Source organism: Aphelocoma coerulescens, chromosome 31 (assembly GCF_041296385.1).
Source record: "Aphelocoma coerulescens isolate FSJ_1873_10779 chromosome 31, UR_Acoe_1.0, whole genome shotgun sequence".
NCBI lineage: Eukaryota > Metazoa > Chordata > Aves > Passeriformes > Corvidae > Aphelocoma > Aphelocoma coerulescens.
In genome coordinates this window covers 1,644,125-1,660,237 of record NC_091044.1, presented here as the reverse complement: position 1 = coordinate 1,660,237, position 16,113 = coordinate 1,644,125, and the positions used below count along the sequence as shown (strand labels likewise).

At 64.4% G+C, this 16,113-nt stretch overlaps 2 protein-coding genes across 3 annotated transcripts; one reads left to right on the top strand and one right to left on the bottom strand.

Annotated features, from left to right (window-relative positions):
- Positions 1-715: 715 nt before the first annotated feature.
- Positions 716-14,872, top strand: LOC138100407 (cyclin-dependent kinase 16-like). 2 transcript variants are annotated; one of them, XM_068998243.1, is made up of 17 exons: positions 716-830; positions 1,840-1,957; positions 2,657-2,781; positions 3,317-3,418; positions 3,837-3,893; positions 4,918-5,032; positions 6,221-6,315; positions 7,221-7,283; positions 7,967-8,090; positions 8,586-8,706; positions 11,153-11,250; positions 12,024-12,129; positions 12,654-12,696; positions 12,929-13,019; positions 13,670-13,747; positions 14,272-14,319; positions 14,756-14,872. In XM_068998243.1, the coding sequence occupies exons 2-16, from the start codon at positions 1,849-1,851 to the stop codon at positions 14,307-14,309; spliced, it is 1,365 nt and encodes a 454-aa protein (XP_068854344.1). In that variant the 5' UTR covers positions 716-830; positions 1,840-1,848; the 3' UTR covers positions 14,310-14,319; positions 14,756-14,872. The 2 variants fall into 2 exon arrangements, with proteins under 2 accessions (XP_068854344.1, XP_068854345.1); XM_068998244.1 differs by lacking the exon at positions 11,153-11,250.
- On the bottom strand, positions 9,259-10,072 carry LOC138100294 (nuclear pore complex-interacting protein family member A7-like; the record flags this gene model as incomplete). The annotated part of the gene is given in 3 exon segments (XM_068998106.1): positions 9,259-9,330; positions 9,333-9,416; positions 10,016-10,072. Coding segments are annotated over 3 exon segments (213 nt in total), but the record flags the coding sequence as incomplete, so codon positions are not given.
- Positions 14,873-16,113: the final 1,241 nt, after the last annotated feature.

Sequence of the window (16,113 nt, the reverse complement as noted above, 5' to 3'; positions counted from 1 at the left end):
GCACGGAGGAGCTGCGGGGCAGTCGCGGAGTAACCTGTGGGTAAACTCAGAGCAGCCTCGGTGTAAGCCCCGAGTAGCCTCGAGGGACCGCTGGGACACCCCGTTCCTGACACCGGAGTGACCTCGGAGCAGCCCCGGCCCATGGCGGAGCGCGGAGTAACCAAGGAGTAACCTTGGAGTCCGATCTCGCCGCCCCAAAAAAAAGGGGTGGAGCCTCTTTTGGGGTGTTCCCACCCCCTCCAGCTGAGGGGGGCAGGGGGTGGGGGTCCCCGTGGGTTTTTGGGTTTGGGGGAGGGGCTTAAACGCGGCGGGGGGGGGGGGAGGGGTGGGACAGATGGAGTTGGGGGGGATCCCAGGCCGGGTGTGACGTCATTGGGACTGGGGGTCCAGAGGCTGCTCTGGAAGGGAATCCCCCCCCCCCCCCCAACCCTGGGGAGTTCCGGGGGGTCCCGGATCCGGGGGAGTCCCTAAGAGGGGGGTTCCAAACAGCCCCCACCCCACTCAGCCCCCTCCCCACCCCGGGAAGGGGCGTGTCCTCATCTGGCCCCGCCCCCGCCGCGCCCCCTCCCCACCGCCTCCCCTTTCCCGCCCTTGGCGCTGACGTCACCCGGCGCTTGGCCCCGCCCCTTCCAGGGCGTTGCTCCCGCCCCTCGCGCTGACGTCACCACGCTCCGCCCCCACCGCCATCTTGCGCCGCCGCCGCCGCCGCCGCCGCTCCCGCCGCTCTCGCCCGGCCCGGCCCGGCCCGGCCCCCCCCGGAGCCGCCCGCGGGGTCGGGCCCGGCCCCGCCATGGCCGAGGATTTCTGGGAGGCCCCGCGCCGCTGAGCCGGTAACGGGGGAACCCCGCCGGGAATCCCCCCGGGAAGCCCCCGGGACCCCGCGGCCCGGCCCCGCCTCTGTGAGGGCAGCGGGGGGGGTGGGGGGGAGGCCACGCCCCCTTTGGGTACGCGCGGCATCACCGGGGGGGGGGCTCAAGGGTTGAGGGGGCTCAGGTGTGCAGGGGGGGCTCAGGTGTGCAGGGTGGTTCCCAGGTGTGCAGGGGGGGCTCAGGTGTGCAGGAGGGGGCTCAGGTGTGCAGGGGGTGCTCAGGTGTGCAGGGTGGTTCCCAGGTATGCAGGGGGTGCTCAGGTGTGCAGGAGGGCCCCAGGTGTGCAGGAGGGGCTCAGGTGTCCTGAGGGAAGCCTGGAATTTGGGGGGGACCCGGGCTCGGGAGAGTCCAGGGGTGCGGAGTGGGTGCCACATGTTCCCAGGTGTGCAGGGGGCGCCCAGGTGTGCAGGGTGGTTCCCAGGTGTGCAGGGTGGTTCCCAGGTGCCCAGCTGTGCCCAGGTGCGCAGGGGACGCTCAGGTGTGCAGGGTGGTTCCCAGGTGTGCAGGGTGGTGCCCAGGTGTGTCCAGCTGTGCCCAGGTACACAGGGGGTGCTCAGGTGTGCAAGGTGGTTCTCAGGTGTGCCCAGGTGTGCAGAGGGGTGCCGAGCTGTGCCCAGGTGTGCAGGGTGGTGCCCAGCTGTGCCCAGCTGTGCCCAGGTACACAGGGGGTGCTCAGGTGTGCAGGGTGGTTCCCAGCTGTGCCCAGGTGTGCGGGGTGATTCCCAGATGTGCAGGGTGGTGCCCAGCTGTGCCCAGGTGCGCAGGCTGGTGCCCAGGTGTGCCCAGGTGTGCAGAGTGGTTCCCAGGTGTGCAGGGTGGTGCCCAGCTGTGCCCGGGTGTGCAGGATGGTGCTCAGGTGCGCAGAGTGGTGCCCAGGTGTGCCCAGCTGTGCAGGGTGGTGCCCAGCTATGCCCAGCTGTGCCCAGCTGTGCCCAGGTGCACAGGGGACGCTCAGGTGTGCCCCCCCCAGGGCTCGGCCATGGACCGGATGAAGAAGATCAAGCGGCAGCTGTCGATGACGCTGCGGGGGGGCCGCGCCCCCGACAAGGGCCTGGGGGACCCCCGCGATGGCCCCGGCAGCGACAGCGGTGAGCGCTGGCCCTTTAACAGAGGCCCCGCCCCCTCGGAGGGAGCCCCGCCCCCATAAAGTGGGGAGCTGGCCCTTTAAGAACCTACGGGGTGGGGTGTAGAAGGGACATTGAGGGGCTGCCTGGCCCTTTAAGGGGCTGCCTGGCCCTTTAAGAAGCTGCCTGGTCCTTTAAGAAGGCGCGGGCACTGTTTTGGGGTGCTTGGCCCTTTAAGACCCCACCCCCGCTGGGGCACGGTCCCTTTAAGAGCCCTGGGGTCTCTGTGCTGTCCCCTCCCTGTCACCCCCCTTGCCCCCCCCCTCCCATCCTGTCCCCATCTGTCCCCAGCCCCCCCCCGTTTCCGTCCATCTGTCCCCATATCCTGTCCCCCTGTCCCCGTGTCCGCCCCCCCCTTGGTGCCACCACCTGTCCCCGGTGTCCCCGTGTCACCTCTCTGTCCCCACAGGGAGGGGGACAGAATTCCCCATCCCTGGGGGGCACTTTGGGGGGTCCCTGGGGGGTTTGGGGGTGTCCTTTGGGGAGCTCGGGGACATGGGAGGGTCCCTGCGGGAAGGGGGGGGGGCTTTTGGGACTGCTTGGGGACACGGGCGGATTCGGGGGGGTCCCTTGAGTTTGAGGGGGGGTTTTGGGGGACCTCAGGGGGGGTTCTGGTGGTTGTGGGGGGTTTTGGGGGTCCCTGACGCCCCCTGTGCTCCCCAGAGGCGGGGGGGGACGAGGGGCGGATGGGCTCGGACGGGGAGAGTGACCCCCCCTCGGGGACGTCCTCGGAGGAGGTGGCGTCACCCGTGCGCCTGCGGCAGCACCCGCGGCCCAGCGCCTGCGAGGTGGGACTGGGGGCACTGGGGGGCACTGGGAGAGCACTGGGGAGACTGTGGAGCACTGGGGGGCACTGGGAGGCATTGGGGAGACTGGGGGGTACTGGGGAGCACTGGGAGAGCACTGAGGGGCACTGGGGAGACGGGGGGGTACTGGGGAGCACTGGGAGAGCACTGAGGGGCACTGGGGGATACTGGGAGGCACTGGGGGGCACTGGAGTGACTGGGAGCACTGGGGAGCACTGGGAGGCACTGGGGGGCATTGGGAGGCACTGGGGAGCACTGGGGAGACTGTGAGAGCACTGGGAGGCGCTAGGGGGTACTGGGGGGCATTGGGGAGCACTGGGGGTCACTGGGAAGCACTGGGGGGCACTGGGAAGCACTGGGGGCATTGGGGAGCACTGGGGGGCACTGGGGAGCACTGGGGGGCACTGGGGGGCATTGGGGGGCACTGGGAGGTACTGGAGGGCACTGGGGGGCACTGGGGGTCACTGGGGGTGCTTCGGGGCCCTTCCGGGGTCGCGCTGTCACCGCTGTCCCCCAGGACGTCACCAAGCGCCTGTCCCTGCCGGCCGACACCCGCCTGCCCGAGGGGGGGCTGGGGCTGCCCGGGCCCCTGAGCCGCCGCCTGCGCCGCGTCTCCTTGGTGCGTCCCAGTACAGACCAGTACGGACCAGTATAGACCAGTATAAACCAGTACGGAGGAGTAAGAACCGCCAGCGACGCCCCTCAGCGTTCTCGGGGGTGGGGGGGCAGCTGCTGAGTCCCCACCTGCGCTGGCATCCCCTGCTGCTTCCCAGTGTGCACCAGTACGGTCCAGTATGAACCAGTATAGACCAGTTGGGCCCAGTGCCCTATCCTGGCGCTTCCCCAGTGCTTCCCAGTTGTTCCCAGCCGGCTATAGCAGCATTGGTTCACGCTCAGCGTATCCTAGCATGAACTGGTGTAAACCAGTTTGCACCAGTATAGCCCAGTATGGACCAGTACAGAGCGGGAGGGACCGGGATCACCCCCTCCAGTGCCTCCCAGTTCTCCCAGTAACCGCGTCCTCTCTCTCCGGCCAGTCGGAAATCGGCTTCGGGAAGTTGGAGACCTACGTCAAACTGGACAAACTGGGAGAGGTGAGGGGGTGTCCCCGATGTCCCCGACACCTCTCAATGTCCCTGTGTGTGTCCCTGTGTCCCCAATGTTCCCGATGTCCCTGACACCCCCCGATGTCCCTGTGTCCCCGAGTCCCCGATGTCCCTGACACCCCCCAATGTCCCCAGCACCCCCTGATGTCCCCAACACCCCCCGATGTCCCTGTGTCCCCGAGTCCCCGATGTCCCTGACACCCCCCAATGTCCCCAACACCCCCTGATGTCCCTGACACCCCCCGATGTCCCTGTGTCCCCGAGTCCCCGATGTCCCTGGTGTCCCTCAGTGTCCCTGTGTGCCCCATGCCCTGTGGTCTTCACGTCCTTCACGTCTCCACTGCGTCCCTGCTGTCCCCCCTCTGTCCCCTCTGTCCCCATGTCCCCTCTGTCCCCATGTTCTCACTGTCTCCGCTGTCCCCTCTGTCCCCACTGTCCCTGTGTCCTTGCTGTCCCCATGTCCCCACTGTCCCCACTGCCCCCGATGTCCCCGATGTCTCTTTGTCCCTGCTGTCCCTGTGTCCCCTGATGTCCCCATGTCCCCGTGTGGCCTTGCTGTTGCTTTATCCCTGCTGCCCCCGCTGTCCCCAGTGTCCCTGCTGTCCCCAGTGTCCCCTGATGTCCCAGTGTCCCTGCTGTCCCCCACTGTCCCCAGTGTCCCCTGATGTCCCCATGTCCCTGTGTGTCCTTTCTGTCCCTGCTGTCCCTGTGTCCCCAATGTCCCCATGTCCCCGTGTGTCCTTTCTCTCCCTGCTGCCCCCGCTGTCCCCGCTGTCCCAGTGTCCCCAATGTCCCTATGTCCCCATGTGTCCTTGCTGTTCCTCTGTCCCAGTGTCCCCAGTGTCCCCTGTCCATCCCCCCAATGTCCTCTGCTGTCCCGTGCTATCCCCGTGTCCCCTGATGTCCCCGTGTCCCCATGTGTCCTTGCTGTCCCCGCTGTCCCCTGATGTCCCAGTGTCCCCAGTGTCCCCTGTCCATCCCCCCAATGTCCCCTGCTGTCCCCCATCCCCAGGGCACCTACGCCACGGTGTACAAGGGCCGCAGCAAACTGACCGAGAACCTGGTGGCGCTGAAGGAGATCCGGCTGGAGCACGAGGAGGGGGCACCGTGCACGGCCATCCGCGAGGGTGGGGACACTGGGGACATTGTGGGGACACTGGGGACACCGAGGGGGCTGGGGGTGCCCTGCATGGTCATCCGTGAGGGTGGGGACACCAGGGGGACATTGGAGGGACATTGGGGACACCAAGGGGGCTGGGGGTGCCCTGCATGGGCATCCGCGAGGGTGGGGACACTGGGGGGACACCAGAGGGACACTGGGGACACCGTGGGGACATTGGGGACACCAGGGGGACACTGGGGACACTGTGGGGGCTGGGGGGGACACCAGGGGGCCTGGGGGCACCCTGCACAGCCATCCCCAAAGGTGGGGACACCAGGGGGACACGGGGGACACCATGGGGACATTGGGGACACCAGGAGAACACTGGGGACACCGTGGGGACACTGTGGGGACACTGGGGACACTGTGGGGGCTGGGGGGACACCAGGGGGGCTGGGGGTGCCCTGCACAGCCATCCCCAAAGGTGGGGACACCAGGGGGACACGGGGGACACCATGGGGACATTGGGGACACCAGGAGAACACTGGGGACACTGTGGGGACACTGTGGGGACACTGGGGACACTGTGGGGGCTGGGGGGACCCCAGGGGGGCTGGGGGCACCCTGCACAGCCATCCCCAAAGGTGGGGACACCAGGGGGACACGGGGGACACCATGGGGACATTGGGGACACCAGGAGAACACTGGGGACACCGTGGGGACACTGTGGGGACACTGGGGACACTGTGGGGGCTGGGGGGACCCCAGGGGGGCTGGGGGCACCCTGCACAGCCATCCCCAAAGGTGGGGACACCAGGGGGACACGGGGGACACCATGGGGACATTGGGGACACCAGGAGAACACTGGGGACACCGTGGGGACACTGTGGGGACACTGGGGACACTGTGGGGGCTGGGGGGACACCAGGGGGGCTGGGGGTGCCCTGCACAGCCATCCCCAAGGGTGGGGACACCATGGGGACATTGGGGACACTGTGGGGACACTGGGGACACTGTGGGGACTGGGGGCACCCTGCACAGCCATCCCCGAGGATGGGGACATTGGGGACACCAGGGGGGACACAGGGGAGGGGTGGGGGCTGTGGGACACCACAGAGGGGACTCTGGGGGACGCTGTGGTGGGGAGGGGGCTTAGGGAGGTCTGGAGGTCACTTGTCCCCTCGCCGTGTCCCCTCCCGGTGCCACCCCGCAGTGTCACTGCTGAGGGACCTCAAACACGCCAACGTGGTGACGCTGCACGACATCGTCCACACCCCCCAGTGCCTCACCCTCGTCTTCGAGTACCTGGTGAGCACCCCCAAAAACCCCCACCCAGGACCCCCAAAAACCCCCACCTGGGATCCCAGAAACCCTCTCAGACCCCAAAAACCCCACCTGGGACCCCAAAAACCCCCACCTGGGACCCCAAAAACCCCCTCAGACCCCAAAAACCCCGACCTGGGACCCCAAAAATCCCACCTGGGACCCCAAAAACCCCCTCAGACCCCAAAATTCCCACCTGGCACCCCCAAAAAACTCCTCAGACCCCAAAAACCCCCCAGGACTGCAAAAACCCCCTCGGACCCCAAAAACCCCACCCGGGACCCAAAAATTCCCACCCGGGACCCCCAGAAACCCCCTCAGACGCCAAAATTCCCACCCAGCACCCCCAAAAACCCCCTCAGACCCCAAAAACCCCACCTGGGACTGCAAAAACTCCCTCGGACCCCGAAATTCCCACCCGGGAGCCCCAAAATTCCCACCCGGGACCCCCAAAATTCCCCACCCGGAACCCCAAAAACCCCCTCAGACCCCAAATTCCTACCTGGGACCCCCAAAAACCCCCTCAGACCCCAAAATTCCCACCCGGGACCCCCAAAAGTTCCATTCAGGACCCCAAAGTTCTTCCCCAGGACCCCCAAAATTCCCCCCCAGGACCCCCAAATCCCCCAGGACCCTAAATTTCCACCCAGGACCCCCGAAAGTCCCATCCAGGACACCAAAATTCCCCCCAGGACCCCAAAATTTCGCCCCAGGATCCCCAAAGCTCCCTTGGGACCCCCAAAACTCCTTCCTTGGACTCTCAAACCCCCCCAGGCCCCCAAATTCCCCCCTGGGATCCCCAAAACTCCCCCCTCAAGACCCCCAAAACTCCCTGAACTCCCCCTGGGACCCCCCTAAACTGCCCCAATTTGGGGTTTTCCCAATTCCAGGATCGGGATCTCAAGCAGTACCTGGATGATTGTGGGAACGTCATCAGCATGCACAACGTCAGGGTGAGGGGCAGGGGGTTTGGGGGGATTTTGGGGGATTTTGGGGGATTTGGGGGGTCTTAAAAATGTTCAATATTGGGGTAAAGGGGATTTGGGGAATTTAGGAGAAATTTAGGGGGGGTTTAGGGGTGATTTGGGGGTCACTGGAATTCATAGTGTCAGGGTTAGGGAGACTGTGGGGTCAGAGGGGTTTTGAGAGGGAATTTGGGGGGATTTTGGGGCAATTTGGGGGGATTTGAGGAGTGTTAAAAATGTACAATGTTGGGGTAAGGGGGATTTGGGAGGAATTTGGGGGCATTTCAGGGGGATTTGGGGGTCATCAGAATTTGGTGTCAGGGTTAGGGGGGCTGTGGGATTTGGGGGGATTTGAGGGGGAATTTAGGGGGGTTTTGAGGGGGATTTGGGGGGGGTTTTGAGGGGGATTTAGGGGGGTTTGGGGAGGGATTTGAGGGGGAATTTAGGGGGGTTTTGAGGGGGAATTTGGGGGGATTTGAGGGGGAATTTAGCGGGGTTTTGAGCGGAATTTAGGGGGGTTTTGAGGGGGATTTAGGGGAGTCCAGGTTCCCGCAGAGAGGTTTTGGGAGGAGAGGGGAGTTGGGGTTTAGGACTCGATGGTGTCACTTCGTTCCCTCGTGGCCTCGGGTGTTCCCTGAGGGTTCCCGATCCCGTTTTTGGGGTGGGGGCAGCTGTTCCTGTTCCAGCTCCTGCGGGGTCTCGCCTTCTGCCACCGCCACAAGGTCCTGCACCGCGACCTCAAACCCCAGAACCTCCTGCTCAGCCGCCGTGGGGACCTCAAACTGGCAGATTTCGGTCAGGGCCACCCCAAAAAAACCCCCTGGGACCTCCAAAACTCCTTCCAGAGCCCCTAAAACCCCTCAGAACCCCAAAAAGCCCCATCTAGAACCCCCAGAATTCCCACCAGAACCTGCTCAGTCACCCCTGGAACCTCAAACTCACAGATTTCGGTCAGGGCACCCCAAAAATCCTCCTGGGACCCCCAAAATTCCTCCCACAAAACCCAATTCCCCCCTGGGGTGACTTCTCGTCCACCTTCCAGCACCCCAAAAAGTCCCCAGGACCCCAATTCCTTCCCTTAGGGACCCCCAAAAATCCTCCAGGACCCCAATTCCCTCCCTCAGGGACCCCCAAAAATCCCCCAGGACCCCAATTCCTTCCCTTAGGGATCCCCAAAGAGCCCCCAGAACCCCAATTCCTTCCCTTAGGGACCCTCAAAAATCCCCCGGGACCCCAAACTGGCCCCGCTGTGCCCCGCCCCCCCCTCCTGACCCTTTTTGTGCCCCCCAGGCCTGGCCAGGGCCAAGTCCATCCCCACCAAGACGTACTCGAGCGAGGTGGTGACGCTCTGGTACCGCCCCCCCGACATCCTGCTGGGCTCCACCGAGTACTCCACCCAGATCGACATGTGGTGGGCACTGGGAGGCACTGGGAGAGACTGGGAGGGACTGGGAAGGTCTGAGAGGGTACTGGGAGGGACTGGGAGGCACTGGGAGGGACTGGGGAGGTCTGAGAGGGCACTGGGAGGGACTGGGAGGCACTGGGAGAGACTGGGAGGGACTGGGAAGGTCTGAGAGGGCACTGGGAGGCACTGGGAGAGCACTGGGAGAGCACTGGGAAGGACTGGGAAGGTCTGAGAGGGCACTGGGAGGCACTGGGAGAGCACTGGGAAGGACTGGGAAGGACTGGGGAGGTCTGAGAGGGCACTGGGAGGCACTGGGAGAGCACTGGGAGGGACTGGGAGGAACTGGGAGAACATTGGGAGGGACTGGGAGGAACTGGGAGAACATTGGGAGGGACTGGGAGGCACTGGGAGAGCATTGGGAGGGACTGGGAAGGTCTGAGAGGGCACTGGGAGGGACTGGGAGGCACTGGGAGAGACTGGGAGGGACTGGGAAGGTCTGAGAGGGCACTGGGAGGCACTGGGAGAGCACTGGGAGAGCACTGGGAAGGACTGGGAAGGACTGGGAAGGTCTGAGAGGGCACTGGGAGGCACTGGGAGAGCACTGGGAGGGACTGGGAGGAACTGGGAGAGCATTGGGAGGGACTGGGAAGGTCTGAGAGGGCACTGGGAGGGACTGGGAGAGACTGGGAGGGACTGGGAAGGTCTGAGAGGGCACTGGGAGGGACTGGGAGGCACTGGGAGAGACTGGGAGGGACTGGGAAGGTCTGAGAGGGCACTGGGAGGCACTGGGAGAGCACTGGGAAGGACTGGGAAGGTCTGAGAGGGCACTGGGAGGCACTGGGAGAGCACTGGGAAGGACTGGGAAGGACTGGGGAGGTCTGAGAGGGCACTGGGAGGCACTGGGAGAGCACTGGGAAGGACTGGGAAGGACTGGGGAGGTCTGAGAGGGCACTGGGAGGCACTGGGAGAGCACTGGGAGGGACTGGGAGGAACTGGGAGAACATTGGGAGGGACTGGGAGGAACTGGGAGAACATTGGGAGGGACTGGGAGGCACTGGGAGAGCATTGGGAGGGACTGGGAAGGTCTGAGAGGGTACTGGGAGGGACTGGGAGGCACTGGGAGAGACTGGGAGGGACTGGGAAGGTCTGAGAGGGCACTGGGAGGCACTGGGAGAGCACTGGGAGAGCACTGGGAAGGACTGGGAAGGACTGGGGAGGTCTGAGAGGGCACTGGGAGGCACTGGGAGAGCACTGGGAGGGACTGGGAGGAACTGGGAGAGCATTGGGAGGGACTGGGAAGGTCTGAGAGGGCACTGGGAGGGACTGGGAGAGACTGGGAGGGACTGGGAAGGTCTGAGAGGGCACTGGGAGGGACTGGGAGGCACTGGGAGAGACTGGGAGGGACTGGGAAGGTCTGAGAGGGCACTGGGAGGGACTGGGAGGCACTGGGAGAGACTGGGAGGGACTGGGAAGGTCTGAGAGGGCACTGGGAGGCACTGGGAGAGCACTGGGAGAGCACTGGGAGGGACTGGGAGGAACTGGGAGAACATTGGGAGGGACTGGGAGGCACTGGGAGAGCATTGGGAGGGACTGGGAGGCACTGGGAGAGCATTGGGAGGGACTGGGAAGGTCTGAGAGGGCACTGGGAGGGCACTGGGAGGGAGTGGGGGACACTGGGACGGACTGGGGGACACTGGGAGGGACTGGGAGGAACTGACAGGGCACTGGAGGGCACTGGGGAGGTTTTGGGGGGCGCTGGGGGGCTTTGGGGGGTTCTTAAATGGGTCCAGGAGGTTTTGGGAGGGGCCTCACTCGTGGGGGTCCCGCATGAAATTGGGGGGGTCTTGGACAAGGGGGAAATGGGGTTTGGGGTTTTGGGGGGTCCCACGGGGGTCTCTCCCCCCGGGGCTGTTTTGGGGTGGTTTTTGGGGTCCCACAGAGCTCTCTCCCCCCGGGGCTGTTTTGGGGTGGTTTTGGCTGTTTTTGGGGTCCCACGGGGGTCTCTCCCCCCTGGGGCTGTTCTGGGGTGGTTTTTGGGGTCCCACAGAGCTCTCTCCCTGGGGCTGTTTTGGGGTGGTTTTGGGGGGTCTCTTCCCCCGTGGGGCTGTTCTGGGGTGGTTTTTGGGGGTCCCACAGGGCTCTCTCCCCTCGGGGCTGTTTTTGGGGTGGTTTTTGGGGTCCCACAGAGCTCTCTCCCTGGGGCTGTTCTGGGGTGGTTTTTGGGGGTCCCACAGGGCTCTCTCCCCCCAGGGCTGTTTTTGGGGTGGTTTTTGGGGTTCCCACAGAGCTCTCTCCCTGGGGCTGTTCTGGGGTGGTTTTTGGCGTCTCTCCCTCCCCGGGGCTGTTTTTGGCTGGTTTTGGGGTGGTTTTGGGGGTTCCCACAGGGCTCTCTCCCCTCGGGGCTGTTTTTGGGGTGGTTTTGGGGGTCCCACGGGGGTCTCTCCCCCCCCAGGGGCGTCGGCTGCATCTTCTCGGAGATGGTGACGGGGCGGCCGCTGTTCCCCGGGGCCACCGTGGAGGAGCAGCTCCATTTCATCTTCCGCCTCCTGGGTGCGGCTTCGGGGCGAAGCCGGCGGGGTTCGGACAAATTTGGGGGAAAATCTGGGGTTTTGGGGTGAATCGGAGGAGTTTTGGGTGAAATCTCGGGCTTTCGGGTAAAGGCAGAGGGGCGTGAAGGGGTTTTGGGGCGGATAAATGGGGTGGGGTTGGGTTGGGGGGTTTTTTTTTTAAGGGGTTTTGGGAGAATTGAGGAGGAGCTGAGGGAAGGTGGGGGCAATTTGGGGGGCGTTCGGGGGGATTTAAAGGGGGTTTGGGGTGAATTCAAGGGGTTTTGGGGGATTTGAAGGGGTTTTGGGGGAATTTAAAGGGGTTCTGGGGTGAATTAAAGGGATTTTGAGAGGATTAACTGGGTTTTGGGGTGAATTAAAGAAGTTTTGGGGGAATTAAAGGGGTTCTGGGGGAATTTAAAGGGGCTTTGAGGGAATTTAAAGGGATTTTGAGGGAATTAAAGGGCTTTTGGGGTGAATTAAAGAAGTTTTGGGGTGAATTAAAAAGGCTTTGGGGGAATTAAAGGCGTTTTGGGGTGTATTAAAGGGGTTTTGGGGGAATTTAAAGAGATTTAGGGAAATAAAAGGGATTTTAGGTGTAAACTAAAGGGGTTTTTGGGGAAATAAATGGGGATTTGGGATAAACTAAAGGGGTTTTGAGTGGAATAAAGGCATCATTTCAGGGATCTCTGGAACTGGGGGGCGCTGGGGGATTTTGGGGACTCTCGGGAGGGCTCCAAGGTGGGTCTGGGGCCCACCCCCCCCTCCTTTTTTTAGGGACCCCGACGGAGGAGACGTGGCCGGGCATCGGGGCCAACGCCGAGTTCCGGGCACACAAGTACCCGCTGTACCCACCCGAGGGGCTGCGGCACCACGCCCCGAGGTGGGTGGGGACACCCAGGGACACCCAGGGGACACCCAGGGGGTGGAGGGACAGGGGGGACACCCAGGGACACCCAGGGGGTGAAGGGACAGTGGGGACACCCAGGGACAGCCAGGGGACACCCAGGGGGTGAAGGGACAGGGGGGGCACCCAGGGGACACCCAAGGATACCCAGGGACAGCCAGGGGACACCCAGGGGGTGGAGGGACAGGGGGGGCACCCAGGGACACCCAGGGGACACCCAGGGGGTGAAGGGACAGAGGGGACACCCAGGGGACACCCAAGGATACCCAGGGACAGCCAGGGGACACCCAGGGGGTGGAGGGACAGTGGGGACACCCAGGGACACCCAGGGGGTGAAAGGACAGTGGGGACACCCAGGGACACGCAGGGGACACCCAGGGACACCCAGGGGACACCCAGAGACACCCAGGGGACACCCAGGGGGTGGCACCCACCCCACAGACACATTTGGGGTGGCCTGACCCCCTCCCCACCCCCCCCCCCCTTGTCCCTCCTCCCAGGTTGGACCAGGACGGTGCCGACCTGCTGGGGCAGCTGCTGCAGGTGAGGTGGGCGTGGCTTCTGTTGGCCACGCCCCTCCTGCCCCACACCCCCCCCCGCGGCCACGCCCTGTCCCTCCCCCACCGTGGGGCGTGGCCCCCCCAAGCCCCCACCTACCCTGGGCGGGGGAGGGGAGGTGGTGGGGCCACGCCCTTTTGGGGGCGTGTCCCTGCCCCTTTTGGGGGCGTGCCCCTGCCCCCTTTTGGGGGCGTGTCCTGACGTGTGGGCGGGGCAGTTCGAGGGGCGGCGGCGGCTGCCGGCGGCGGAGGCCATGGGGCACCCCTTCTTCGGCTGCCTGGGACCCCGCGTCAGCGCCCTGCCCGACAGTGAGGGGGCGGGGCCTCGGGGAGGGGGCGGGGCCATGGGGGGTTGGGGGTGGGGCTTCATATGGGGGGCACTGTGGGGGTGGGGCTTCAGGGGGTGGGGCCTCAGGAGGGTGGGGCCTCATGGGTGTGGTTGTTGGGGGTGGGGCCTCGGGGTGGGGCACTGTGTGGGCGGGGCCTCGGGGAGGGGAAGGGGCCTCGGGGGCGGGGCCATGGAGGGGTTGGGGGTGGGGCATCACATGGGTGGGGCACCGTGGGGGCGGGGCTTCAGGAGGGTGGGATGGGAGGGGGGTGGGGCACTGTGTGGGCGGGGCCTCGGGGAGGGGGCGGGGCCTGGGGGGCGGGACCATGTGGGATTTGGGGGTGGGGCACCATGGGGGGCGGGGCTTCAGGAGGGTGGGGCTGGAGGGGGTGTGGCCTTGTGGGTGTGGTCGTTGGGGGTGGGGCTTTGCTTTGGGTGGGGCTGAAGGGGCGGGGCTTAACAGAGGATGGGTGGGGCCTCTGTCCTAGTTGGGTGGTGCTATTCAAATTAAGGGGGCGTGGCTTTCTAGTGGGTGTGGCTTGGGGGGTGACCCCATTCTTCTTATCGTGGGAACCCCCCTTGATTTGGGGTCCTGTTCCCCCCCCTCACTCCCCCCATCCCCCCCCCCCAGCAACCTCCATCTTCGCCCTGAAGGAGATCCAGCTCCAGAAGGAGCCGGGGCTGCGCACGCCCCCCCTGCCCCCCACAGGTCAGCGCCCCAAAACGGGACCCCCGGGACCCCCTGAACCCCAAAATCCAAATCTTGCCCCCCCTGGGACCCCCTGAACCCCCTAAACCCAAACCCTGCCCCCCTGGGACCCCCTGAATCCCCTAAACCCAAACCCTGCCCCGCCAGGACCCCCTGAACCCCCTAAACCCAAACCCTGAACCCCTAAACCCAAACCCTGCCCCCCCAGGACCCCCTAAACCCAAACCCTGCCCCGCCAGGAGCCCCTGAACCCCTAAACCCAAACCCTGCCGCCCCTGGGGCCCCCTGAACCCCTAAACCCAAACCCTGCCGCCCCTGGGACCCCCTGGGACCCCTGAACCCAAACCCTGCCCCGCCAGGACCCCCTGAACCCCTAAACCCAAACCCTGCATCCCCCCGGGACCCCCAACTTTCTGGGGATCTCTTGCAGATCCCTTCTCCTTTTTGGGGTATTTTCAAGGTGGTTTTGGGGCTATTTTGGGTTTTTTTGGGCATTTCCTGAGCTCTTTTTTTTTTACCTGCAGGTTCTTCCGCCTTCCAGGTGCTCGACACTGAATTCTGATGTTGAGCAGGTGAGGCCCCAAAAGTCGGGGATGAACCCCCCAAAATGTGGAACCCCATTGGGGGGGGGCACCTTGGGGAATGATCCCCAAAAACGAGAAAAAACACCCCAAAAAAATGAGAACAATGAGCACCCCCCACCCCAAAAAAAACCAAACCCAAACCTGATAAAATTCAGGAAAAATTGCTGAAATTGAGGTTTCTCTGAAATTGGGGGGGGTCACCCCAAAAATGGGGCACCCCCCAAGTGAAGACTCTTAAAGATGGGGATCCCCCCAAAAAAAGGGGCAGAACCCTCCCCCCCCTTAAATGTGGGACTCAGAGACCCCCAAAAGGAAGCGACTGAAGGGGGAACCCCCCCAAAAAAGGGAGGGGTAAATTTGGGATGGGGGGTGGGGTTTGTTCATCTTTTTGGGGTCCCCTCTTAACCCTTTCCTCTCCCCACAGCCCTCGGATGCTGCTGCACCCCCCGGGACCCCCCGGAATTGGGGGTGGGGTCACCCCAAAACAGGATTGGCCTCCAAAACAGGGGAGGGGGCACCCCAAAACTACGTAGGGGGGGGAGGGGAGGTTGGGGTAACCACGGTTCCCCTCCCCCCCCCAAATTCCCCGCCCCCCCCCGAGGAACTGCTGCTGGATTTTTGGGGGGGGGGGGGGGGTGGTGGGGGATGGGTCTGGAGGGGGTGGGGGAAATCTGGGGTGCCCCCGTTTTTTTGGGGGAGTTCCCCTCGAGTCTGGGGGTTCTTCTCCCTCCCCTCCCCCCCCACCCTCCCCCCAATTTACGTCGAGTTTTATTTTTTCAAGGCAATATTATAAATCAGAGTCTATACGGGCCCCTCCCCCCGGGGCGGGGCGGGGCTCAGCGGGGGGCGGGGCCTGGGAGGGGCGGGGCCACCCCCCACACCCCTCCCCCCCCCCCGGAGCAGTTTTGGGGGTGGGGGAGGGCAGGCAGCGCGGCCTTTTGAGCTTACTCGGAGGTTACTCACGCTCTACTCCGGGGTTCCCCCGGGGTTACTCGGGGCTGCGGCGTCTCCCGGGAGGTTCCCCTGCAAGCGTTGGTCCCCCCTTTACTCCAGGGTTACTCCAGGGTTACTCCAGGGTTACTCAGACTTTACTCCAAGGCAGCTCAGGCCCAGCTCTGCGGCCATATCTGCCCTACTCCAGCCTTACTCCACGACTACTCAGCCTCTTCCCGCTCGCTGCTGTAGTTACTCTGCTTCTACTCTTGATTACTCCTGAGTTACTCAGCCCTCCCTCCCCCCCCACCCGGGGAGGGTCTTACTCCGAGCTTTCTCAGCGCTTACGTCGAGGTTGCTCAGGACTCGGTTCCTACACAGATTTTACTCCAGACTTACTCACGGTCAGGGCGGGGTCTTTACTCCGGGCTTACTCAGTTCTTGGTCCGAAGCTCCTCGGTACGTTGCCCCTGCTCGGAGCTTACTCCGGGCTTCCTCCTGGAGGTCCTTACTCTGAGCTTACTCAGCACTTCCAGACAGAACTTACTCCAGACTTACTCACGTGGGGTCCTTACTCCAGGCTTGCTCAGCTCCCCCCTTTTGTGTTGTTTCTGGTACTCGATTGCTACTCCCGCCTTACTCCGAGGTTCCTCCGCCTGGTTCGCTCCTCTTTGCCTTCGCTCCGCGCTTACTCCGCCCTTACTCAGCGCTTCTGCGGGAGGCCCACGCTCGCTCCTCCGTCGCTCAGAGGTTACTCAGCCCTTGCTCAGAGGTTACTCAGCCGTCCCTGTTTATCGCCTCGGTCCCAGGTCCTCTCCTCCTCCAAGCTCTACTCCGGCGATACCCAAC